The 25,293-nt window shown below is 49.0% G+C and overlaps 1 protein-coding gene across 11 annotated transcripts in view; it reads left to right on the plus strand.

Moving 5' to 3' along the window:
* The window catches only part of ARHGEF9 (Cdc42 guanine nucleotide exchange factor 9), a 210,320-nt gene that overhangs the window by 107,411 nt on the left and 77,616 nt on the right, over nt 1–25,293 (plus strand). Inside the window, exon 2 of one of the 11 annotated variants that reach the window (XM_063170296.1) lies at nt 13,352–13,476. The exons of the other annotated variants lie outside the window; for them this stretch is intronic. Coding sequence (XP_063026366.1) covers nt 13,378–13,476 — 99 coding nt within the window. The 5' untranslated portion in view covers nt 13,352–13,377. The remainder of the gene's footprint in view (nt 1–13,351; nt 13,477–25,293) is intronic. 11 annotated transcript variants of the gene reach the window in all.

Here is a 25,293-nt window from a genome sequence, read left to right on the forward strand (position 1 = left end):
TCCAAGGAGTGGCTGTTGAAACGCAAAAGGATCTAGAAAGCAAAGATGCAAAAATAAAATCAGAATCGGAAATGAGTGATGTTTTTCCAGCATTGTGTAACTCATTTTAATTGCAATCCATCTAGAAATCTATTTGAGGCAAGAAATCAATGCAGAATTGTAGAGCAAAGCATTGGCCTTACAGATGTTTGCAGCTTTCTGGATTGTTTTATTTTCAGCTTCCTCCCACAATTTGAGTTCCTCCTTCCTGGCAATGGCCAGAGAAAGATGTCCCCCTGATGTGTGGCAGGTGGGCAGTGGGGGCTGTCCTGGGGCTTTCTGCTCTGAATTTGCCTCTTGTTGTGTCTTGAGGAACACCCTGGAGTGGTTTCGGTGCTGGGTATGGGGTGTTGGAATGTGGGAGCCCTGGGGTTTCTGTAGGATCACCCCAGATCTCCCAGGCATGGCTGAGGGGTCAGACCAGGCTGTTTTCCCTCACAGGGAGTTTCCCTGGGCAGGAATTCTGTGTGAGTGGTGGAGCTGGGGCCGTCCTGTGCTCTTCTCTCTGATCAGCTCCTTTAAATCCATGGGATGAGGTGGTGTAGCACAGGCATGGCAGCTGCCTCATCTCTGGAAGTTCCTTTCACTGAATGGATTTTCCCAGCTTAAGAGACTGGTGGAAGTCCATCAGTGCTCAAGGCTTCTGGTAATCCAGCAGAATTAAGTCCTGATTTTCACAGATGTCATCCATGCCATTCCCAGCAGTCTCCTGAAAGGCCAACATGACATTTCTGGTGGATTTGGTGGCATTTGTGAGGGAGGTTTTGCCTTGTTTCTGGTCCCTCCTCAGCGTTGGGGGCTGCTGAGGGTGCCTTGCTTTGGATCCAGTTTTGGCAAGGGCCTTGTGGAGGCTGCCCAGAGATGGGTCTGGGCAGAGCTGGGGCTGCAGAAGGATCCCTGTGCTCCTGGAGGGAGGGAGGCTGTGCTGCCATGGCCTTTGGAGTGTCCCTTTGTCCCATCTGGAGATGGAGTCAGGCGGTGAGGCAAGGCCAGAGCTCCCCAGGAGGCAGCCAGGCCCCTCAGGGATCCCACAGCAGCCTCACAGCCAGGTGAGGCTCTGAGACAGCAATCCAGAGAGCAGCTGGGCTTCCTGGCAGCCAAACACTCACATTCCCCACAGAATGGCCCAAACCCAGTGGGCTCCAGGTAGGAAATTCACCTTCACCTCCCTCCTGGCTTCCAAGCGTGTCCCCCTCACCGTGTCACTCTCACTGCAGGGTCTTAAATGTGTTTGTGTTTAGAATGCTGGCTTGGAGCAGCAGAGAGAAATGGGAACAGAGTTTGCAGCAGGTTAGGATGAGTCTGAGGGATGAATCTGATGAGATTGCATGCAAAGGAACCATCCTCAGTCTGGGAAGGAGGCAGGGAAAGAGAACATTCAGGCTTTTCCAAATTGAGAGAGTGCAGCTGGAAGAGGGGGAAGGATACAAAGCAGGAGGTAAAACTAAGAATAGAGGAGTGTGTTATAAAGGGAAATCTGGGGCTGGAGGTCAGGACAAATTAGAACATGCAGAAAATGTACTCCACTAGGCCATGGATTTGTACTTCTGGAAAATAACTGAAGTACCTTCACGTGGGGCAGTTCTCATGGGATTAGAGAAAATATCAGAACAGGTTCTCAAAGAGACAGTCTTCCTTTGGCCTGTGAGCAGAACAGAGGATTCAAGTCTGGTTTTTGGAGCCCAGAGCCCCTTGAATTCTGAGAGGCACAGCTTTTCCTGCATACATCTCTGGCAGCACAGCTTCATGGAGGGGCAGCAGCAGCAGAATGTGCTCAAAATAGAGTTTATTCTGATGGTAATTGTGAAGAGGGGCAGCAAATTTCCCCAGGAGCAGAAGGGTTCTGGAAATGGGCCCTGGGTGAGCTCAGGCAGGGGAGGGCAGTGTTTTATTGTTATTACCTGGACTGGATCCAAGCCTTTAATGGATGGGAGGATTTGCCAGTTTGGCTGTGCTGGAAAGCTCGGCAGTGGAGCCATCCATCCATCCATCCATCCATCCATCCATCCATCCATCCATCCATCCATCCATCATCCATCCATCCATCCATCCATCCATCCATCCATCCATCCATCCATCCATCCATCCCTCATCCATCCATCCATCATCCATCCATCCATCATCCATCATCCATCCATCCATCCCTCATCCATCCATCCATCCATCCATCATCCATCCATCCCTCATCCATCCATCCATCCCTCATCCATCCATCCATCCATCCATCCATCCATCCATCCATCCATCCATCCATCCATCATCCATCCATCCATCCATCCATCCATCCATCCATCCATCCATCCCTCATCCATCCATCCATCATCCATCCATCCATCATCCATCATCCATCCATCCATCCCTCATCCATCCATCCATCCATCCATCCATCCATCCATCCATCCATCCATCCATCCATCCATCATCCATCCCTCATCCATCCATCCCTCATCCATCCATCCATCCCTCATCCATCCATCCATCCATCCATCCATCCATCCATCCATCCATCATCCATCCATCCCTCATCCATCCATCCATCCATCCATCCATCCATCCATCCATCCATCCATCCATCATCCATCCCTCCATCATCCATCCCTCCATCATCCATCCATCCATCCATCCATCCATCCATCCATCCATCCATCCATCCCTCATCCATCCATCCCTCATCCATCATCCATCCATCCATCCCTCCATCATCCATCATCCATCCATCCATCCATCCATCCATCCATCCATCCATCCATCCATCCATCCATCCATCCCTCATCCATCATCCATCCATCCATCATCCATCCATCCATCCATCCATCCATCCATCCATCCATCCATCCATCCATCCATCCCTCATCCATCCATCCATCCATCATCCATCCATCCATCCATCATCCATCCATCCATCCATCCATCCATCCATCCATCCATCCATCCATCCATCCATCATCCATCCATCCATCCATCCATCCATCCATCATCCATCCATCCATCCATCCATCCATCCATCCATCCATCCATCCATCCATCCATCCATCCATCCATCCTGGCTGCAGTGTCCCATGTCTCAGCAGTGCTTTTGGGACCTGCTCTGCTGGAAGCTCAGGGTTTGCTTTGGTGGTGGTTTGGTGCAGACCATGGTCAGAGGTGCCAGGAGCTGCACATAAATCTTGGATTTGGCACTGGTCCTAGAGAAGGAGACACAAGTAAGTGAGATCCTGCAAATGAGTGTTTGGATTATTGCTTTTGAGAAGATGGATGGAGGTGGGTTGGCTGCAGGAGCAGGATTTATCTTGGCAGTTCAGCAGCCTGCCCCAAGCCTTGCCGGTGTTGTGGTGTGGCCAGAAGGGCTCTGGATTTATGGATGACCTTAGGAAGCACAGGCAGTGCTGGGGGAGCTGGGGTGCTGCAGAGACAAGGCCACAGAGCCTTATCTGTGTCCAGCAGCTTCAAGGTCTGATTTTTAAAATGCCTCATGTATTTATTACCAAGAGCACTGGGCTCTTCTTCTAACATAAAATAGGCCTTAATTTGTAGATAATTCGCTTGCATCCTGTGCTACTTATCCAGAGCCTCTCCCCACCTGGTGTTAGTGCATAAATGCAGAACAGATTTTCCCCCCCATTTTCTCTCCCTGCAGTAGCTCCAGCCATTTTAAATCTGTGAGCTGGAACTCCAGGGATCTTGCTCATCCTGATGGACCTAAAAGTGGAGCACACAGGGGACATTCTGGGAGTTTGGCCATGAGCCCAAGACCTTTAAAATCATGAACCAGATTCTTGGTTAGCTAAATTTCAGAGGTTTCCAATGTGTTAGGAAGTAACAAGATTTTTTCAGCTATCAGGTTTTAATTTTTTTAAAAATAAAAAATTAAAATTAACAGACCCACACTGTCCTGCATTGACATAACATACAAATAATTTAAACCATGCCACTTCCAGGAGAATCCTTTTGAAATAAAAGTAAATATGTAAGCAGTTTGTGGAGACACACATAAAGGTTTAGTTTCTTTAGAGTCTGTATTAGTGAATATGGCCAGGCATTTGTAAGCTGCTTTCTACACACACTCACTACCCATCCACCCCAAGAAAAGGCTGATTTTTACTACCTGATATATTTATAAGCTAAGAATATAAAAATTCTATAGGCTGTTAGATGTTGCAGACACTCACAGTGTTGTGTGAGCACAACATTGATTTGTGCTGATTTGCATTGATTGCAAATTTGATTTGCAGCCCCACACATCAGAAATGACCTGCCTGGGTGCTGGGGATGCCAGGGCAGTAAAGGTGACCCTCTGGGCATGCAGGGAGTGTTGAGCTGTGTGCAGCTCCAGAGACCCAAACCAGGGGATTTGGGCACCTGGGCTCTCAGGTGGCTCCTTTGGGCAGGGATGCTGCACATCCAGACAGAGCTGGCTGCTCCCAGATTCCCGGGGAGATGCTCACATCCACTCTGACTCACATCCATGGCATTTCATTGTTGGGTTGAAGACTGTCTAAAAATTCCCTGGCATTTCTCCAGAGAGAGTGCCAGCAGCCCTTAAACTCAACTCATTTCCTTCCCATCAAAGCACAGAGCTCATCAATAGCAATCTCAGCTCCAGCAGGGAACTCGGAGGTGGGTGGGATTTGCCACCCTCCACAGCCTGGTGGTAAATAGGTCATTACCAACACAACAGCAGGAATAAAGCACAGAGGGGCAATTTGGAGACAGAGAAATGATGGTCCTTTCCCTTTGGTAGCAGGTATTTTTGCTGGTGCCAGCAGAATGATTTAGGGAATTTTTGCTGGTTACTTTATGGAATCAATGAACAGCGTCTTATTGTAGGTTTGTGTCTGGGGATTGACAAATGCTCAGGTGCTTTTTTACCTCTCTGCTTGCTTTTATTAACTAATGGGAGCTTAAAAGACAAGGTGAGGCCCAGGAGCTCCCTGCGGACTGGAGCTCTTACCAGCTCATTGGAGCCTTTTCCCAGCAAGTTGCTCTCAGAGCCCTTTTTTTCCAGCAGGAATGTCACATATGATAGAGGGACTCAAAGGGGCCAGTTTTACCTTTAAAGTCTAGGTTTAATTTTTTTTTTCTGTTCAAAAAAATGTGTTTCGACAGTTTGTCACATCGGCTCAGCCTGCCACGTCGTGGGCAGTGAAGTGTTAGGAAGGAAGAGCAGAAAGTATTTTGATGAAGGATCAAGTCAACTCACTAATGTTTTTTGAACATCTCCTGTGTTGACCTTGGTCCACACAGACACCCCCCCACTCCTGCAGCTCTCCTGGCTCCTGGAGAGCTTCTGGAGGCGCTGAGGGAATTGCCAGGCAGGGGTTGGGGAGATGGCAGCAAAAGTTCTTGCAGGAGGTCTGTGCTTTGCAGCAGAGGCATTTGCCAGCTTCTCCTGAAGCCTCCATCCTGTGTTTATTTTGGAGCTGAGGAGGAGGGAAGGAGGGAGGGAGGCATCATCATCCTTTTGGTAGCTATGGAGAGTGGGGAGGGCAAAGTCTGTGGAGCACAAGAGCCCCCAGATCTCCACGCTCAGCTTCCAGAAAAGCCCAGCCCAATCCCTCCTGTTGGGCCTGTTTTTATCACCAGACAAACATTTAATTATTTTACCTTCACGCTGCTGCTGAATCAACTGAGAGAACTACAGAAGATAATGCACTTCTATTTTTATATCTTACACTAATGAAGCTCAGGCTGGAATTTTCCCCTGCATGATTGGCTGGAACAGGGGAGGAAAAATTCCGAGGGAGAGGAGGAGGGAGCGAGACACTCAGCATTTAGCAGCGAGCATGGCTGTGGTTGGAGCAAACCTGCAGCATTCCCAACAGCCCTGAAAGTGAGGAGAGCAGCATTTTATCCTCTGCAAGGATCACAGAGGGTGTTTCTCCATGGTGAGGGATGGATGGAAGCAGTGATATTCCAGGACTGTGCTGCTGGCTCTGCTTTCTTGGCAGGCTGAGCATCAGGGCTGGGCTGCCCCCAGCCCCCAGCGTGGGCTCACTTGCTCCCTGCAAAACATCCCCTGGGACTTGGCAGGAGCTGAGTGCTCCATCAAAAGTTCATTAATATGTTGAGCTGGAGCCACACGGCTGCTGGGAGCACCAGCACTGGGACAGGGTGGATGAGGCTACATCAGAGAGAGTGAAAAATGTGAGGGGATGTAACACTGGTGGGAGGCAGGTGCTTAGGGCTGGCCTTAGGGTGGTGACACCTTAATCTGAAGGGGCACGATGGCAGTGATGGCCCCTGAGCTGGATAGGTGTCTGCAGAGCTCGGCTTACCCAGAGCTGCTGCTTGCAGCTCAGCATCAAGATGAAAATCCGGCCTAAAGTCTCCATATCTGATAAGAATTTCAGTGCCAGGCAGCAGAGATTTGGCCTCCCTGCTGGGAGTCAGCCTGGCAGGATTTGGATTGAGCTCTGCTGGGATCAGCTGTGGCATCTGGGCTGTGTGGAGCAGCCCCTGTGAGCTCCTTTTCGAGGTGAGAAACTGCTCCAGAACTGCTCAAGGCTCCTCAAAGAGTCAAATGAAAGGATTTGACATTTTCTTTCATAAAAAAAGAGAGGGAGTAATCAAGGCACAGTGGTGCATGGGTTTGTTAATTTGCTGAACCGCAGAGCTGTCAGTCAGTGGGAAATGAGACATTGGGTTTTATTTGGGAAACCTGAGGGGGAAAGTCAAGTAGAAATCCCAAAGAAACAGCATTTACAGAGGTTTTCCAGCAGCTGATTTGAGCTGACCTGAAGGCCATGGGTCCTGAGCATTCTTGTGTGCACTTTGGGGGTGATAATGTTCAATATCTGCACCCTAGAGAAAGCAGCTGCAATATTTCAGTACCTGATGGCTGTGTCACAGGTCAGACTTCCTTTGAAGGGGACAAAGAGACTCTGATCCAGTGAGGAAAACCAGGAATGTGCTTGGAGAGTCACCCTCAGATCCCAGAAGGTCCCTGTAGAAATTTGTTCCCTTAAACAGTGCCCAAATGTGGAATGGTGCTTTACAGTGTCCATAAAAAAAGCTATCAATGAAATTAATCTGGGAGGGAAGGGCAGCACAGGAAGAAAGATGAAATATTACAGCCTAGGCATTGAGCAGATGAAAAGTGTAAATCCACTGGTGGTGCCTGGAAAGGCCCTGTTTGACCCCAGGGAATGTCACAGCTTCAGTCCAGCTGGACAGGCACCAGCAGCACCATCCCTGCCACAGCTCCTGTCCCACCCTGTGTGCAGATCCTGGTCAAGGATCCTTGTCAATGGAGCTGCCTTCAGCCCAGGGATTGCCTGTGGCGTCCATCAGCAGATTGGTGGCACAGCCTTGGGCAGGGCTTCAGGCTGCCAGGGAGGAGCAGCGTGGCCTGAGGGCAGCAGGAGGGAGAAAACAATAAACCACTGTAGTCCATTGGTGGGAAATAGGGACCTCCATGGAGGAGATTTAGGGAAACTGTACAGCCCAGGAAAGTGGGCACCATGATTCCCTGGGATCCTGAGGTTCTTCATCTGATGCTGTTCGGCCTGAAGGGTCCCATGGCAGGTGATTCCAGATTTTTAGGTGAAGTTTTATCTCGAAAATACAAAAAGAGCTTTAGACATTGGGAACATTGTTGCCCAGAGAAGCTGTGGCTGTCCCTGGATCCCTGGGGATGTCCAAGACCAGGTTGGAGCACCCTGGGTGCTTGTGGAAAGTGTCCCTGCCCATGGCGTGAGGAAGATGAGCATTAAGGTCCCTTTCAAGCCAAACCATTCTTTGCAACCCTCCTTCCTTTGGTGACACAGACCAGCTGAGTGCTGCCACACTATTCCATCATTCTGTGAGGAGGAAAACTGGGAAAGGTAAATGGCACCAGGTTAGCATGGGAACCACTCCTGGGCACTGGGAAAGGTAAATGGCACCAGGTTAGCATGGGAACCAACTCCTGTGCACTGGGAAAGGTAAATGGCACCAGGTTAGCATGGGAACCAACTCCTGGGCACTGGGAAAGGTAAATGGCACCAGGTTAGCATGGGAACCACTCCTGGGCACCAGGTTAGCACAGGAACCAACTCCTGGGCACTGGGAAATGTAAATGGCACCAGGTTAGCATGGGAACCACTCCTGGGCACTGGGAAAGGTAAATGGCACCAGGTTAGCATGGGAACCAACTCCTGGGCACTGGGAAAAGTAAATGGCACGAGGATAGCATGGGAACCAGCTCCTGGGCACTGGGAAAGGTAAATGGCACCAGGTTAACATGGGAACCAGCTCCTGGGCACCAGGTTAGCACAGGAACCAACTCCTGGGCACTGAGAAAAGCAAATGGCACCAGGTTAGCATGGGAACCAACTCCTGGGCACTGGGAAAGGTAAATGGCACCAGGTTAACATGGGAACCAGCTCCTGGGCATCAGGTTAGCACAGGAACCAACTCCTGGGCACTGGGAAATGTAAATGGCACCAGGTTAGCATGGGAACCACTCCTGGGCACTGGGAGGACAAGCCCTGGGAGCTGGGAAGGACAGCTGGGTCTGTGAGGGAAGCTGATGGCTGAGGCTTCCCTGGCTCACAGGAACAGTTTGTGCCTCCGGCCTTTTAAAAATTGAACCTTGAAAATCTGGAGGAAATAGACTTTTTATCTGGTTAGTGTTTTGGACCTATAAAACTGGAAGTCATAATACCCTGTAAAACATTTGAGGCAATTTGGGAATATGGCATTCCTTATTAAACTCGGTGGGTTTTAGAGACTTCTTAGGTTTTCACAGTGGTGCAGGCTGTGACCTCTATAATGTTCAACAGGATCCTTGAAAAATTGAGACCAATTTAACAAGAATAGCTGCTGCCTTGGTGCTCCAGCTCTTCCATTTCTTTCCTGCCTGGAGTTAAGTTCATAATGGTTTAGCAGAACCTTTTTAGTTGCTAAAAAGATTATTGTGGTCTGGGCATAGGGGACTGCTTTGTGACAGATATTTTAGCAGAACCATTTGTCCATGGCTGGAATAACAAAGTGAAATGTCACAAGTACAATATTTTGAAGGTCAGAAATCATAACTCTTTGCATATTTTCAAGGTTATTTTTGGCCAGTGTAACAAAATATATTGTTATTTGGGAGTTTGAGGGAATACAAACCTCTGTGGATAAAGAGGAGACCTGGCAGCTGTTTACAGCTGATGTTTCCTGATGTCTGGGAGGTGGCAGAATTTGTACCAGACCTAGAGAGAAGTCCCAAAATGCAGCAGCAGGGATGGTTTTCTGTAGCTGGAATTTTACTCTGTGTCTGAAAATCCAAAACCCCTAATAGTTTAAACATCAGAATTCTGTGGCACTGGGATGTTTCCTCCTCTGGGATGCCAGGCTTGTCTTTTATCTCCTTTTTTCTTCATTCCTGAATGAACTTTGCCCAGCTTGCTGCAGCAGGCAGAGGATGTTGGTGCTGTGCTCTCTGCAGGTGGGATGCTCTGTGCCCTGCAGTCTTTCCTGGAATTCTGCTCCCAAATCTCTGTGTGTTTACAGGGTGAGCAGCATCCCTTCTGTGTAGCTGTCTGTGGCCCTTGGGAAGAGCAGGCAGAATAAATATTCCTGTGTTTCCTTCACACACCAAATTCCCTGAGGTGGCACAAGCATGTGGCTGCATTTCTCCTGCAGGAAGCTCACATGAGCTCTCAGAGGCTGCAGGACATTGCCACAGGAGCTTTGGGTCTTTAACCTTCCTCTGATTGATGAATATTTTGTTGCTGTTTCATGAAGATGTGAGGTTTTTTAGGGATCCCATAGCACCTCCCCTTTTCCATGTTGCTTTCTGAGGAGTCTGAGCTGAGAATTTTTTGCTCCAAGACTTTTTTCCTCCTGATGCCCTGCAAAGCTTGACCTAGAGCTGAGGCTGGACAGAGCTAAAGAATAAAGTAGGGATTTATTAAGAGGCTTCAATAGATCCAGCTTGGGCAGCACAACCCAAAATGGTCCCAAAATCCCCAACCAGTCACGGGATCTCTCACTTTGATCAGTTCTGCTCCATTTGCATGTTGGAGTTCATTGTCCAATTCCAGCTTTAGGTTATCAAGTCCCATCCTTCTTGTTTTTCTCTTGTTTGTGCTCTTGGGCTGAGATTTGGATCATTTGTCCTTGGTCCCCAGCTGGAGCAGGAATTGTTTTGTCTCCCTGCTCTGTGCACAGAGCTCACCATCCCCTCATATGAAGCCCAGACCCTCACACTAAAGCAGCACAGAATGTGAAAAATAGAAAAGTTAAAACCTGAGGCATCACTCCAAACCCTCCATCCCTGAGGCTGGTCCCTTGCAGAGGCAGAGAGTGAGCAGCCTTCACCCTCTAGTAGTGGCTGCTCAGGGCTGGTGTGTGTTTAGAACACAGAAATGAGGAGGAAGATGTGAGAAGGGAGAGTGATTTCACTCAGGTCTGGCTGTGTTATCCCAAAGCTGTTCCAGGAATGCCACAGGGCTGCCCACAGAAGGACACAGGTAGGAAATGCAATGGAAACTGCAATGGAAATGCAGAAAGTGCTCACCTTATCTCTCAGTTAAGATCCCATCCTCTCCTGACATCCACAATCCTGGTGTCAGGGTTTGGGAGGAAGCATCAAAGGAGTGCCTGGGCTGAAGCCCGTGGGGGCAGAGAGGCTTTCCTGGGAGGAGGGGCTCTGCCAGCATGGGGAGGGATGTTTGCTGCTGCACACCCCAGGGTCTTCCTTTTCAATTGTTAACTCATGGGGGCTGTGGGATCATCCACATGCTCTGGGGTGGCACTCCCAGCTTGGCCCAGCGAGCTGAGCTTTGTTTGGAAGCAGGGATTGATTGAATGGTGTCTATTCAAATCGACCAGCCAAGGAAAACCTGTGACCAGGTTGTGTGGGGGAGAGGGGGCTGAGCATGGTGAGCTGCTCTGGGGTGAAATGTTCTTCCACTGTGTGGAATGCTGCACCCTGTGAGATCCTGTGTGATGGGAAATGGGAAAGATCAATCCAAGGTTGCAGGGAGCCCTGGCCAGGCTGCTGTTCCTCCCTGGTGGAAGATGTGCCCTCCCAGCCTGGCTGGTGCTCACCACAACACCAACATTTTGGCTGGTTTACCATCCACCTGCACATCTCCTTGGCCTTCTGTCTCCCAGCTGGATTTGAGCACGGTTTCCTCTCAGTTTAATAATTTGTGAGGCTGCTCTGCTCCTCTCCAGGCTTGTGGCTGATGTCTGTGGCTGCTGCAGGGAGAGGCAATGTGTCAGCAGCACAGCTCTGAGAGGGTAGGTCTGGATGGCACAGAGCTTTTGGAGGTGTATGCACCCTTTCTTTGGGCCCTCAGTGGATTCTGTGCCAAACTCTCAAGCAGTGAATGGAGGCTGAGTGAGGAATTGCTGTTGTGGGACCTTCATCCCACTCATTGTCCTTCAGAACCAAGGCACACACAGAGACACAAAAAATCTTCTATCAGTGTTTGCAAACTACTGCAGACAGGAGCTCACAAGCTCAGAGCAAATCTCTGTTGCTAATTTTCCAGAGGCACCTCTGAAAAAAACAGAATTTCACTCAGGACATTAAAAAAAAAAACACTTGAAAAAGCCAAAATAAAGGAAAGTCCCTCCAGCTTTCAGTTCCAGAATTACCCTGATGTATCAGCTGCCCACGGTTTTCTCTGCAGAATGTCCCTTGGGTCCTGAGTCTGGAATTCTTTCCAGCACTGAGCATGGGGAGTGGAGGAAAGCAGGGAAAGCTCCTTTTCATCCAGAGCTGTGCCACGGGAGGCTGAGCATCCCCACAGCTCCAGGCATGGCTCTGGTGCCTTCCCATGGGCACCATCCCAGCTGCCAGCTGGGCTGCAAAGGTTGGCATCTGTAAGGGCTCCAGTTTAAAAATAACAGAGAGAAATCTCCCTTCTGCAAGGCCCAAATAAAAAGAGGATGGTTGAGGTAACAGTGATTTAAAAACTCCTGGTACTGCCTGGGGCACTGCAGGGAGGGAATTGCAGGGCCATGACAGCTTTCCCATGGACACCAGGTGCTTTCCTTGTTGTCCAGCTGGGGGAACCCAGTTCTCAGTTTCATTTTTCTTTAGGTTTTCTTCAGTTTCTGTATTTTTCTTTAGAATTCTTAGGCTCACTCTGTGCTTGTCAGCCCCACTGCACAGGGTTTGCAGTGGTGAAAAAAACAAGTTTAGGAGGGTATGGGAGAATGTTGTGTTGTGTTGAGCTTAATTTCTGTTAAACATTCGAGGTGCTGGAGGACTTTCTGTGCTGGTTGAAGCAAGGAATTTAGGATGAGATGTTGTGAAGTGCTCAGAAGCTGAAAATGCAGGGTGGGTAGCAGCTCATGTATCTGTGACCTGCTGAGCTGTGTACTGTACTTGTCTTCTGTACAGTACTGTGTGCTGTATGTCCCTTCTTTTGGAGAAATTGGGTGGATTTTGGGGTTGGAATTGTGGCTAAGTAATGCCAAGTGATGTTTTGCAGCCCTGAGGGAGGCCAGACACAGGCACAGGGCTGCTGCCTCATGGCTGGGATGTTCTCTGTGAGCCTGGAAAATCTGAGGGAGGGATGGATGGATGGATGGATGGATGGATGGATGGATGGACAGATGAATGGACAGATGGATCCATGGATGGATGGATGGATGGATGGATGGATGGATGGATGGATGGATGGATGGATGGATGGATGGATTGATGATGGATGGATGATGGATGGATGGTGGATGGATGGATGGATGGATGGATGGATGGATGGATGGATGGATGGATGGTGGATGGATGGATGGATGGATGGATGGATGGATGGATGGATGGATGGATGGACAGATGAATGGATGGTGGATGGATGGATGGATGGATGGATGGATGGATGGATGGATGAGGGATGGATGGATGATGGATGGATGGATGGATGGATGGATGGATGGATGGATGGATGGATGGACAGATGAATGGACAGATGGATCCATGGATGGATGGATGGATGGTGGATGGATGGATGGATGGATGGATGGATGGATGATGGATGGATTGATGATGGATGGATGATGGATGGATGGTGGATGGATGGATGGATGGATGGATGGATGGATGGATGGATGGATGGTGGATGGATGGATGGATGGATGGATGGATGGATGGATGGATGGATGGATGGTGGATGGATGGATGGATGGATGGATGGATGGATGGATGGATGGATGGATGAGGGATGGATGGATGATGGATGGATGGATGGATGGATGGATGGATGATGGATGGATGGATGATGGATGGATGGATGGATGGATGGATGGATGGATGGATGGATGGATGGATGGATGGATGGATGGATGGATGGACGGATGGATGGATGACTCTGTGAGTGTTTTCACCCAGGTGGAGGAAGCATTGCACACACCTTGATGGCCTTGGCAATGAGGAGGTGGTGGAGGCCCCTTCGGATCCTGCACAGTGACATTTCCAGAGCAGCCTCGCACTGCAAACTCCCGGTTCTGTCCGAAGCAAGTTCCTGCATGCTGGCACCATTTGCATGCACCAGGATAAATCTGCCTTGCCAGGAAAGCTCTGACACAAGAGCACTGCAGCTCCCAGTGCAGGACAATGCTCAGATCAAAGCTGCTGGAGAGAGCACCTAGGAACAGCAGTGAGGGGAGAGGAGGGGAGAGCTGAGCTGGCAGCACACACGGAGCTGCAGCCCCAGCTTGGGGGGCTCACACTGTGTCTGCCCAACACAGGGGGCTTGGAGGGGGGCAGAGCATCCAATTTGGCCAAATGAAAGGCATTAACTCCTGGAGGGAAGGATCAGGGGGTGTTCCATCTCTTACCCAGGAGGTTTGCAGTGGAGGCTGACAGACATGTTTGGTAGCTCTGAGAGGCACTGGAGCAGCAGTAATGGTTGAGGCAGAGCTGAGGAGCTGCAGGGAAGGGCTGTGGGCATGTGGCTGGTTTTGCTGTGCTGCTTCTCAGTATTCTCTCCCCAAGCATGTCCCTTGTTTCCTTGAGCTCAGTTTTGGTGGCATTCAGTGTTCCCAGGTTAGACACCAGAGCAAGAGTCACTCCTGGAGACTGGCAGGCCTAGAGCTTCCCATATTTCCAGGTGTTCCAGCGCTGCAGGAGCCTGGGCACAGCAGCACTCCAGTGGGTTCCAGGAGGGAAGGGATTCTCTCAGGAGGCAGATCCTCAGATCTGTGCTGGGGACCCAGAGCAGCTGTGCTGTGTCAGGTCACTGGATCTGAGCGCTGCTGAGGCCACTGACGGCGCCTGCAGCTCCTCACATGGTGTTCCTCTGCTTTAACCTCTGCCTGCCTGGCCCCAGCCTTCCCTGGGCAGCTCCTGGCCTCACTCGCAGCAGCTCCATCGGGCTGAGAGCTCTGGGGGTGAGACACGGCTCTGGCTCCAGGGGTGGCAGGGGAGAGGCCAGAGCAGGGTGCTAATGCCCCTGGGCTCATGCAGGCTTGGCTCTGGCAGGCAGAACTGCACACCCACACCCACTGAGCAGTTCACAGGAGTTTTTGGGTTCTCTCTGTGATAAAGGCATAGAAAGTCCATAAGTCCCACTTTGTATAAGGAATTATGGCCTGAAGCAGCTGGAATCAGATCATGGCATTGTGTGTGGGCTGTACCTGCACCTCTGCATGTACAGGGCTGGTAGTGCATGGCTCTGGCCCTTGGGGCTCTGTGCATGTTTATTATATTTCCTGGAATTTTTTTGGCTTGGATACTCACAAAGTGCCTGGGAATTATCCAAGTATAGTCATATCTTGTTGCAAATTTGGATGACATGTCTACTTTCTTCGTTCCCCTTAATTCTTGACCTCCCTTGTTATTCTTCCCTTTACCAGGCATCCTGCAGGAGTAGGTAACCCAATCCTACCCTGGCACAAGAAGACCCAATCCTGATCTCATTCACTCTCCTAAAACCCAACAATTAAATCTACTGGATGTAACATATTGACAATGATTTCCCAGCTCCACTGGTGCTTTCTGGATTCCCATCTGCCTGAAACTGGACGGAGAACTGTTAATTCAGGCAACAGCAATTTGGGCTTGATGGGGATGTACTGACCTTAAGCCTTCATTAATACAATTAGTGCCCTTGGTTTGAGGAGGGCTCTGTGCACTTGGACTGTGTGACATGAAAGCTCTGAGTCCCTCTGACCTGAGGTGGAGCAGCGGGCACGGGGGCATGGCAGATGCTCTGTGCTGTCAAAAAGTTGTTTTTCCAGAAGCTGAGTCTCTCTTGTTGTAGGTTTCCCATTCAGTTGGGCTTTGGAGACCAGCCTTGGTTTAGCATTTCTGTTCCTCACTGTTTGTGTCTTTTTTGGGCCCTTGGTTTTATGTAAGGGGAGAGCGAGTCACTGCACGAACATCAGCCTGTGAAGGAAACTTTCTGGAGCTTTTAGCACAAGGCACAAATGTTTTTCCCCAGAGTTTGGAGGGTATTTTGAGGAGGGATTTGAGCTTGATGGAGATGCCAGAGAAGGTTTGAAAGTATAGAAAATGTTTTCATCTTCCCTTAGGTGCAAAAATGACTGTTTATTCAGGATGAGAAAAACTCCTGCGGGTGGATTGCTAGAAAATGATCTGAAGGGCTGGAGAAACTTGGCAATGGGGATCTTTTTCAGCTTGATTGCTTTAATGGCTTGATGAAATTCAATTTTCTTAATGTGGATACTCCTGGAGAAGATGAGCTTGCCCACATAACTTGCTCTGGTGAACCTGAACCTCCCTTTCTTTCCCTTAGAATCCAGAGGTGTGTGGGTTGATTCTCACTCCACAGCTGTGCTGAGCTGTGGCATGGCTGTGCTGTGCTGTGAGAGAGGAGGATCTGCAGAGTGGGAAGCAGTCCTGGAGTGGGAGAAGGTGTTTGGAGGGGGGATTATTTGGGAAGCCCCCACACTTCTGCAGGGACATGCTCAGGGCTGGTTCCCTGGCCCTTCTTCAGGATTTGACACAAGCCATGTGCATCCTTATTCAGAGAAAGGGAAAAGGGGTAAAAATGTCATATCTGGCTCCTCCTTCCCAGTGAAGTGTTTGTAGGTGCAGGGGAGGTGGTTGCCCTCAGCAGGGTGGGCTCTGCTATTTCACATGATGGAAAAGCCAAAATTCTTTCTCTCCCAGTAAGTGGAGGAGAGGAGAATGTGCCTTGACCTGGTGAGCACCTGGCCTTGCCTTCCTCAGGAGCTGGCTCAGCAAAGTGCAGGCAAATCCTGCTTTATTTCAGGTCTTGTTGGCTGGAGGAAGCTGGGATCTTGTTCTGCTTCTGAAATACCTTCCTCACTACTGTGCTGAGATTTGGGTTTAATTTTACCCAGATGGTGAAAGTGGACTCTTTAGAGAGGTGGTTGAAGCCTTAAACGTTCCTGCAGAGGAGGATGTGGAACATTCCCAGGGTTCCAGCTGAGCAGGCAGCAGGGCTGATGAGGTCCCTGGCAGTGCAGGGCAGCAGGGGGAGGCTGCTGCAGCTCCAGCCATGCCCAGGACACAGCCTGGCCCCCACAGGGGTCAAAGGCTGTCAGGAGCCAGGAAAAAGCAAGGTGTGATTCAAGGATGGATTAGGAAACAGATTTCCAGGAGAGATGAATGCCCTGTGGCAAACAGTGGGGCAGCCTCAGTGGGACTGTGTTGTGGTGTTTGTGAGGGTCCCCAGGATGAGGTGAGAGATGAGAATTGACTCCAAGTTCTCAGAAGGCTGATATATAATATAATATAATATAATATAATATAATATAATATAATATAATATAATATAATATAATATAATATAATATAATATAATATAATATAATATTATATTATATTATATTATATTATATTATATTATATTATATTATATTATATTATATTATATTATATTATATTATATTATATTATATTAATAATATCAATCATATCATATTCTAAAACTATACTAAAGAAAGAGAAAGGATCCATCAGAGGGCTAAAACAAGAATGAATAATAAAAACCCATGACTGACCAGAGAGTCCAACACAGCTGGACTGGAATTGGTCATTAATTAAGAACAATTCACATGGAACCAATCAAAGATGCACCTGCCACATTCCAAAGCAGCAAAACACAGAGAGAAGTGATCAGATAATATCATTTACAGTTCTCTTCTGAGGCTTTCTCAGGAGAAAAAATCCTGGCAAAGGGATTTTTCAGAAAATGTCATGGGGACAGGACTGGGCAGACTGATGGGCAGCATTGCACAGGAGTGGAATTCCACAGGGACAAGGACAGGGCAATGAAGGATGTGTCTGTGCAGGTGAGCACAGAGGGCCTTGGCTGGGTGCTGGTGGAGCAGGAGCTGCTCTGTGAGTGCTCTGAGGACAGAGCTGCTGAGCAGAACTGCTTCAGGGCAAGCAACCAGCAGCTGTGGGATGATCCCAGCACCATCCAGGCTCTTGGGAGGAGTGTCTGGTCCAGAGGAACAGAGGCTTGGGAGTGGGGATCCCTCCAGGGAGGGGGTGTTTGGGACCCTCCAGAGCAGCCTGCTCACTGCCATGGCTCAGCCTGCTTTGTGCCACAGGCTTTCAGCTGGGCAAGGTTTATTGATAATTATTGATAACCATTTGCAGTGAGTGCCTGGGGCTGGGCACATGCCTGAGCTTTTTTCATACACTCTCAGCTTAACCTGTTTTGCTTCACTTTGATTCCTGCCAGAGTCCTAAATTGTGTTTGTTAAAACATCAGGAAAATGGAGCTTGTGCTCCACAGGCTCTGACCCTCACAGTAACTGGTCCTGATGTTACAGAATCCCAGAAGGATTTGGATTGGAAGGGACCTTAAAGTCCATCCAGTGCCACCCTTTGCCATGGGCAGAGACACCTCCCACCATCCCAGGCTGCCCCAAGCCCTGTCCAGCCTGGCCTTGGGCACTGCCAGGGATCCAGGGGCAGCCACAGCTGCTCTGGGCACCCTGTGCCTCACCACTCACAGGGAAGAATTTCTTCTCAATATTCCCTTTAAATCAAATTTCCTTCAGCTTAAAGCCATTCTCCCTTGTCCCACCACCACAGATACTTGCAATATCCCCGTTTTTAGAAGTTTTCCCAACTTGCACTGAGCAGAGGGACGTCAGAGCCTCCATCAGAGCCAATCTGGCTGCAGCACGTCCCCAGCTCTGGCTGTTGCTGCTCTTGCCCACGTTCACTCCAGCATGGGGAGCTCTGTGGTGCTAACGAGTGTTGCTGGGTTCCCATGGCAACCCTTGCGCTAATTAACGCACAGTAGCCAGGGAAAAAAAATCTGTCCTTGCTGATGAATTAATTTGACAGGATTGATCTGGGGGGGAAGAGTTGGGAATGGCCACTCCAAAGGTGTGTGTGGGGAGGAAGCTCATTCACATAACACAAACCTGTGTTACTCTGACCTTGCAGCTTTCAGACTGAAACCTTGCTCACCATTTGGAAAGGGTTTGTGTTTTGGAAGGAATAAAATTATCCTGACAAATGTCTAAGAGCATAACTCAAGCAGTTATGCTTTTTTGTTCCTTTTTTTTCCCCCCTTGTTATGGCATTTTTAACTCGGGGTTTTTTTGGTGTTTAAAAGATTAAATAAAGCCCAAGTCAATTTTAGAAGTTAAATGCTTGAAAGAATCAGAAGATGCACATTTAAAGACTACATTATTTTATGTCAGGAAAAAACCTCCAGTTCCTGAGGACTCCTCCCAAATTCCAGCCCTCTCTTCTGGCTCTGGCTCCAGTTGCCCTGGTAGCTGTTGGAGATGGACCCAAAGGGAAACCATGGATCCAGCCTGGTGTCCTGAGATGCAGAGGACATTGCCCCTTCCCAGCATGGTTCCTTTTTTTTTTGTCTTGTTATGGCATTTTAACTCTTTTTTTGGTGTTTAAAAGATTAAATAAAGCCCAAGTCCATTTTAGAAGTTAAATGCTTGAAAGAATCAGAAGATGCACATTTAAAGACTACATTATTTTATGTCAGGAAAAAACCTCTAGTTCCTGAGGACTCCTCCCAAATTACAGCTCCTTCTGCTGACTCCAGTTGCCCTGGTAGCTGTTAGAGATGGGCCCAAGGGGAAACCATGGATCCAGCCTGGTGTCCTGAGATGCAGAGGACATTTCCCCTTCCCAGCATGGTCCTGGTGGTGGAATGGTGGCCTTGGAAGTGAATCAGGAGTGGGAAAGCAGCCCCTGTGTGCTGGGGATGAGTCACAGACTGGGCTCCCATCAGCGGTGACAATTAAACTCCTTCAGTGCATTGTGCACAAAGCACTGGGCTAAGTCACAGTGTCCTGGCAAAATTCTCCCTTGGGTAATTGTGCTCAGACCTGCTGAATGCTCTGCTCCTGCAGTTTTAATGAGCTGGAGCTGTGGCTCACCAGCTCCTGCGTGGTGATGGCCACGACCTGACAAACCTTGGTGAGACTTGTGATCCACAGCTGCCTGCCTCGGTCCTGTGTGCCTGCAGCAATTACCTGCAGCCAAAAGGAGCCCTGGGAAATAATGACTGTGCTTCAGGGCTCTTAATGAGATTTCCAAACTCTCTGCTGCCTTCAGCACCAAGAGGTCCTGGAGTCTGAGCTGTTGGCACTTGGAGGGGGTCAGACATTGGCAGGTGGGGAACTGAGGGTTTTTCCCTGGGGCTGTGGCTCCAGGATGGAGTGGGTTACACTGGGGCTGCTGCAGGAGAATTCGGGGTGCCATCAGCAGGAACAGCTTTGGTTTTGGCTGATTGGTTATGGGTTTGGCTGCTCTGGTGCATGTCCCTGGCTGGAGAGCAGGGACTGAGTGGGATCCCTAGATCTGCCATCCCTAGAAGCTCTGAGGAATCCTCCTTTCCCCACATGTGCAGCAGAACTAACAGGGTAAGGACTGAAGGAGGTTCTCCCATGAGACTTCATCCTCTCCTGGTCTCTGGGCACTGCAGGCTTGTGCATTTCCTTGTGCCAGACCTGTGCCCCCCAGGGAAGTGTGTCCCTAGGTCCTGTGCCAGGTGACAGCGTGCACAGGTCCCCTTGGGTAGCCACAGGTGCCCCCAGCCTGTGCACACCTGAGACAGCAGCTTTGGATGGACTCAGGAGCTCCTGGAAAATGTGTTCCCAGTGTCCAGAGCTCACAGAAAAGCAGGTGCTTTTATTTTCTCTTTCCATCCCCTTGTGAAACAGGAATGCTGAATCCAGGAAAATTTTCCTTTCCCCTGGGTAGCTGCTGCTCCCTGAGCACACCTGTGCCAAAGCCTTCATTCAGCAGATTCAGCACCTAATCTGGATTTCAATTCCTCCAGCTCTAAGTGCAAAAATTATTCCCAGTTCTTCCTCTGAGTGACCCCAGGGGCTTTGTCCAGTGCAACAGTGTTCTAAGCTGGCACTGGTGATAATGTAGACACCTTTACTGCAATATCCTCTGGTATTTATATCTAGTCTTACTTAATTAAGGCTATTTTGGGCATTAAAGTGCTTTGAAACATTGACAAATGTCCTCTGGATTTACTGGCTGGTGATTTGAGTTAAAAGTTGTTTGAGGAGCTACATTTCCAAGGAGTGTAATAAATAACAGGGATGGGATTATTTTTGCCTTTTTAAGGAGACAAAGAGGATGTGTCCAAGTACTTGGGTACTTTTTGGGACAAGTGAATTCCAAGAAGGGTGGGAAAAGGTGAGGTTGAACACCCAAAAAGCCACAGGCACAAAAAGAAGGGAGGATTTGAAGGAATTGCCTCAAGTTTTTGGCAGCACTGTGCTCCTTCCAGGAGGGAGGCTGGGGCTGCTGGGGTAGGTGGATGCAGAGCTCTCATGGCTCAGAGAGTTCTGGTTCCTGGTGCAGAGAGGGGCTCTCCCCTGGCTCTGCTCCCTCCAGCCCTCCTGGACTGCTTTGGGAAAATTCCTTAATTGATTTTATATTTCTCACCTTGATGATCCTCTGTTTGAAGTCCTTTGTTGGTGTTTTCCTTTCAGATGGCTAAAATGGAGCCTTTCTCCATTTCAGTCTCCCAGCTCTCCCCATTATACATATCTAATACCTCTCTGGAACCATTGAAGCTGTGTTAGCAGGCTCTGAAATGGGAGTTTAGCTGAGCTTTTAACGGGTTTAATCTTTTCCTGGGTATTAATCCTTGCAGAACCTCTGATAAAATTTGTTGCTTTTTCTCTGAATGCCTCCCACGCTGTCGATATCTGTCTGGAATGAGTTGCTTGGTGCAGAACAAGCCATGGAGGAGGGAATGTTGCAGCCTCCCATGGATCTTGCTCTCATTTCAGTGCATTCCCAGCTCCTCTCTGACTCCCTGCCTCTGCTGCTCCTGTGATTCCTGGCCCTGGGAGCATCTCTCCCATTGAATTTGGGGTTGGAATGAGTTTCCTTCCTGTTTATCAGCTCTTTCTCAGCTCTCAGATGCATTCCCAAGGTTTGCCTGTTTGATATCAGCAGAGAATGTCAGGGAGAGCATCACCTCTTCCACACTGCCATGGACATGGAAAGCTATCAAAGACCACAGCAAATGTTGGCTTTGGTTTCTGCACTTGTTTTTTATTGCTTTGTGCTGCATCACAGGATCCTAAACCTGTGTGACAGCAGACTCAGGCTGTGATCCAGGTTATCAAAGACTGCAGCTGAACTGGAGGGGAAATTATCCTTTTTTCCATCATGTTGGTGTGGAAACCATGCCATCTCCTGTGGGGTAACAGCAGACTTGGGACAGCCTCTCCCACCTGTGCCAGCTCCAGGAAACACAGGATGTGAGCCAGGAAACCAACCCAAATAAACCCAAGGAAGAACCTCTCCATGCTTTTGGGATGTCCAGGTTCTGCCTGACTCCAGCTATTACAGAAGAAACAGGAAGGAGAAGGGGTTTGTCCATCATGCCTGACCATGCAGGCCCTGGCCCCATTGCCCATCCCACCCCTGTTGCCACTGGCCACATCTCCAGTTTCTCTTTTCCAAAGTTCTTCCTTCAGATGCACACCCTGGCTGCCCCAGCTGTGCAGTTCCAGGGAGGCAGCTCCTTTCTTGAGCAGCACTGACCATAAAAATGATTGTGCAAATTTGTGAGAGTAGGAGAATTTATTGTTTCCATGGCAGTGCTGGAGGAGAGAAGAGCACTGAGGAGTGAGGTGTGGAATAGCAACAGAAACCTGGGAGACACAGATCACATTCCATCTTCCCTGTTTCTTTTCTTCTGAGTGGGTCATAAAACAAAAGCAAATGAGGCAATTGGAACTCCCTGTCCACTTTCCTGGGGCTTGTTTAAATGAGGATTTACTTCTACTAAAAGCTCCTTAGAGCCACTTAATTCTTCCAGGTGAAGTAAATATCTAGGCCAGTAGTAAAAATTCCTTACAGATGTCTTCAGGAGGGTACTTAGCAAGCACTTTCCTGGAGAGAACATCTTGGATGCCTTCAAAGAGCAGAATCAGTTCTTAATGATGGTACATTTGAGAGTGAGGCAGGACTTGGCATAGCCTTGGGAATATTTGGAAATTGCTCCAGTGATAGAGAGAGGAGTGAAATGGGCTGCAGAGCAGTGAGGGTACATGCTCTGATTTTCAGCAATTAGTCAAAATAACTCTAGCTAAAGTTTTATTTCAGAGATCTGGGTATATTTCACTATCAGTTAATGTAATCTCCTGTGGTACTGCATTGCAAAATCCCTGTGAATTCCCTGGGTGGATCCCTTTGCCATGCTTGTCCCATCCATGGTGTGGTTGGTATGACCTGGACACCCCATGGAACATCTGAGGGAAGCTCACACACTCAGCTTCTGCTATTAACTGAAAAAAAAAAAAATCACACTGAGAAGAGCTGGAGATTTCCCATTAGGTCAGAATCTCCCACCTTTGTTATTTGGTCTCTTCTGTGGGTATTCCTGTCCTAGAAGTACCAATCCTTTAAGGCATCCTTTCCCAATGTTCTGCATTGGGAAAACCGGTGTCTGAAAGGAATAATAATTATAGACTGGATATAATTGAGTGTAGACTGCTTGCCAGGCAGATAATATATGGAATAGCTGAGGCTGAGCCTGAGTGGATCCTTGGATGGGAATTCCTTGGACTCAGCCTTGACAGCTCCATTTGGGCACGTTTCAATGCAGACCCAAGCTCTGTGTGCTCTCACATCTCTCTGTACCTGTGTGTGCCAACCTCCTGGATTGCCATTCATGCTTTACTCCAGTTTTGCTGTAGGAATGGAAAGCAGCACTGAAATTGTCCATCAGCCACCAGGGTTGGGTGTTCCTTGAGGGAAGAGCCTGAGGTGTTTGATGGACATGGGCTCCCAGGAGCTCCCAGTAAGGACAAAGCCTCACACGAGGCTGGCTGTGCTCATTGGGTGCAGGAGGGAAATCCCAGCCTCTCCCTGCCCTGTCCAAGCAGGGAACAGCAAGAACCTCTTGCAATTTGGGCAGTCTGGGGGATGGATCAGATGCTCCAGCCCAGGAATGCATCACCTCCATCCAAGAGCTTCTCCTGGAGGCTCCTTTCCACCAGAGGCTTTGGAGGTGTGATGAGAGGGAAGTTGGTTGCATTTCTTCAGAATAGGAGCCCAGCTGTCCCTGAGGCTCCTGGATCATTTCTGAGCTGAAGCCAGAGCAGCACTTGCATTTACCCTGCTCCTTTCTGGCACCCCATGGTGTGGTGGCATCTGGTCAAAGGTTGGGTTTGATGACCTTGGAGTTGTTTTCCAGCCTTAATGATTTGGTAACTCTGTGACTGTGAGTGCTCCTGGGTCCAGGGCTATCCAGCTGCTGTGAGTGACCAATTTACTGCCAGTGGTTATCCCAGACATGCAGGAGGAGAGAGCCCAGGGCAGGCGGAGCTCTGCACAGGGAGCCAGGGAGGATGAGCAGAGCCCTGCTGTTCTCATGGAAACCACTGCAGGTTCTGTAGAGCAGGCAGTGGGACAGGCCAGGGAAAGGACAGATCTTCCACAACAGCACAGCCAGGGATGAGCTCCACATGGGCTCTGCTGCTGCCAGTTCTTCTGGGGTGAATCACAGCCCAGAGGAGCTGCTTCCCACCCAGAGGCTGCTGGGCATTTTATACACACTCCATTTGCCTTTCCCTCAGCTTGGACAGTTGAGTTTTTTCAGATTTGGGGTTTTTTAAGCTTAGGTGTTTTGAAGGTAACATGTTGGTTCACCTCTGGAGTTGCCATTTGCCTTCTCTGTAGCAGGTTGTGATTAGTGATTAATTGCACAGGACATGTTGTGACTCCAGCCCGTGTCCCGGGGTGCTTGTCGCAGCAATGATGCACTGGGTGATTACTCACTCCCCTTAACCTGACAGCTGTATTTCTTCCCCTGACTGCTTAATGACCTTGGCCAGGTACGTGCCTTGTGTTTTGTTGGAGGGCGTTGGGGATGTGCAAATTTTTCTTTCCCTTGCGTGACCTTCCTCCTGCCTGGGTAAGAGAAGGGAACTGTTCCATGAACAGATGGAGCGTTATTTCTAGAGGAAGGTGGATAACACAGGAAATTATTCATTCAAAACCCCTTCAGACAACTCAGATGTTTGCCCCGAGAGAGTGTTGCAAATCCTAGTGCAAATACCTGCTCACACAAACTGTCCAAGTACCTTGAAAATTGCTTGTGAATGTGGAAGTCATCCAGTCCCAGAGCAGAACAGTGCTGGGGACTTAATTGAGCCATTAAGGAAATTAGGAATAAGCAGGATTTTAAGCAGTAGTTACAGAAGAGATATTTTGCAAGCCATGTGTAGGCAGGTTAGACTAAAAAAGGTTGTCAAGTCATAGCAGGTAAAAAAGCATAGTGTGCAAACCAATCTGGGGATGGATAATTCACTGCTAAAAGCAGCAAGGTTTGCTGCAAGTGGTGCTTGGCTCTTGTTATTCCTTAATGAATCCAATCTATTAGCCAGGGAAAACATCATGTTGTCTTGAAAAACAAATCATATTTGGATGCCTCTTCCCCTGCATTTGTACCATTTTAACACGAGCACACTAATTATGCTGTGGAGATGATTTTGTTATGGCAGAAATGGAGCTGAGTTTGCAGCTGTAACTGTGGAGCTCTGGAGTGCTGGAATAGGTACATGGGGAGAGATGCCTTTTAATTCCATTGCCTCTCTCTTTAGTATTTGTATCCCTGTGCTTCAGAGTGTTTCTGCTCACTTGGGTGCAGAGGCAAAGGCCCAATGTGGGGGCCCAGCAGCCTCCAGGCTCCCAGGGATGCCACAGGAATGGTTTGAGGAATCGTGTCCACAGCCCAGTTTCTACACAGATGGCAATGGGCTCACAAATTCCCAGGCTTCCTGACACGTTTCCCAATGCACAGGGAGCTGCATGAGTCATATTGCTCCAGCTCTGGTCCTTTTGGATGGAAATTATACTTTTAAATACAT

The sequence above is a fragment of the Melospiza melodia genome, chromosome 16 (genome assembly GCF_035770615.1).
Source record: "Melospiza melodia melodia isolate bMelMel2 chromosome 16, bMelMel2.pri, whole genome shotgun sequence".
NCBI lineage: Eukaryota > Metazoa > Chordata > Aves > Passeriformes > Passerellidae > Melospiza > Melospiza melodia.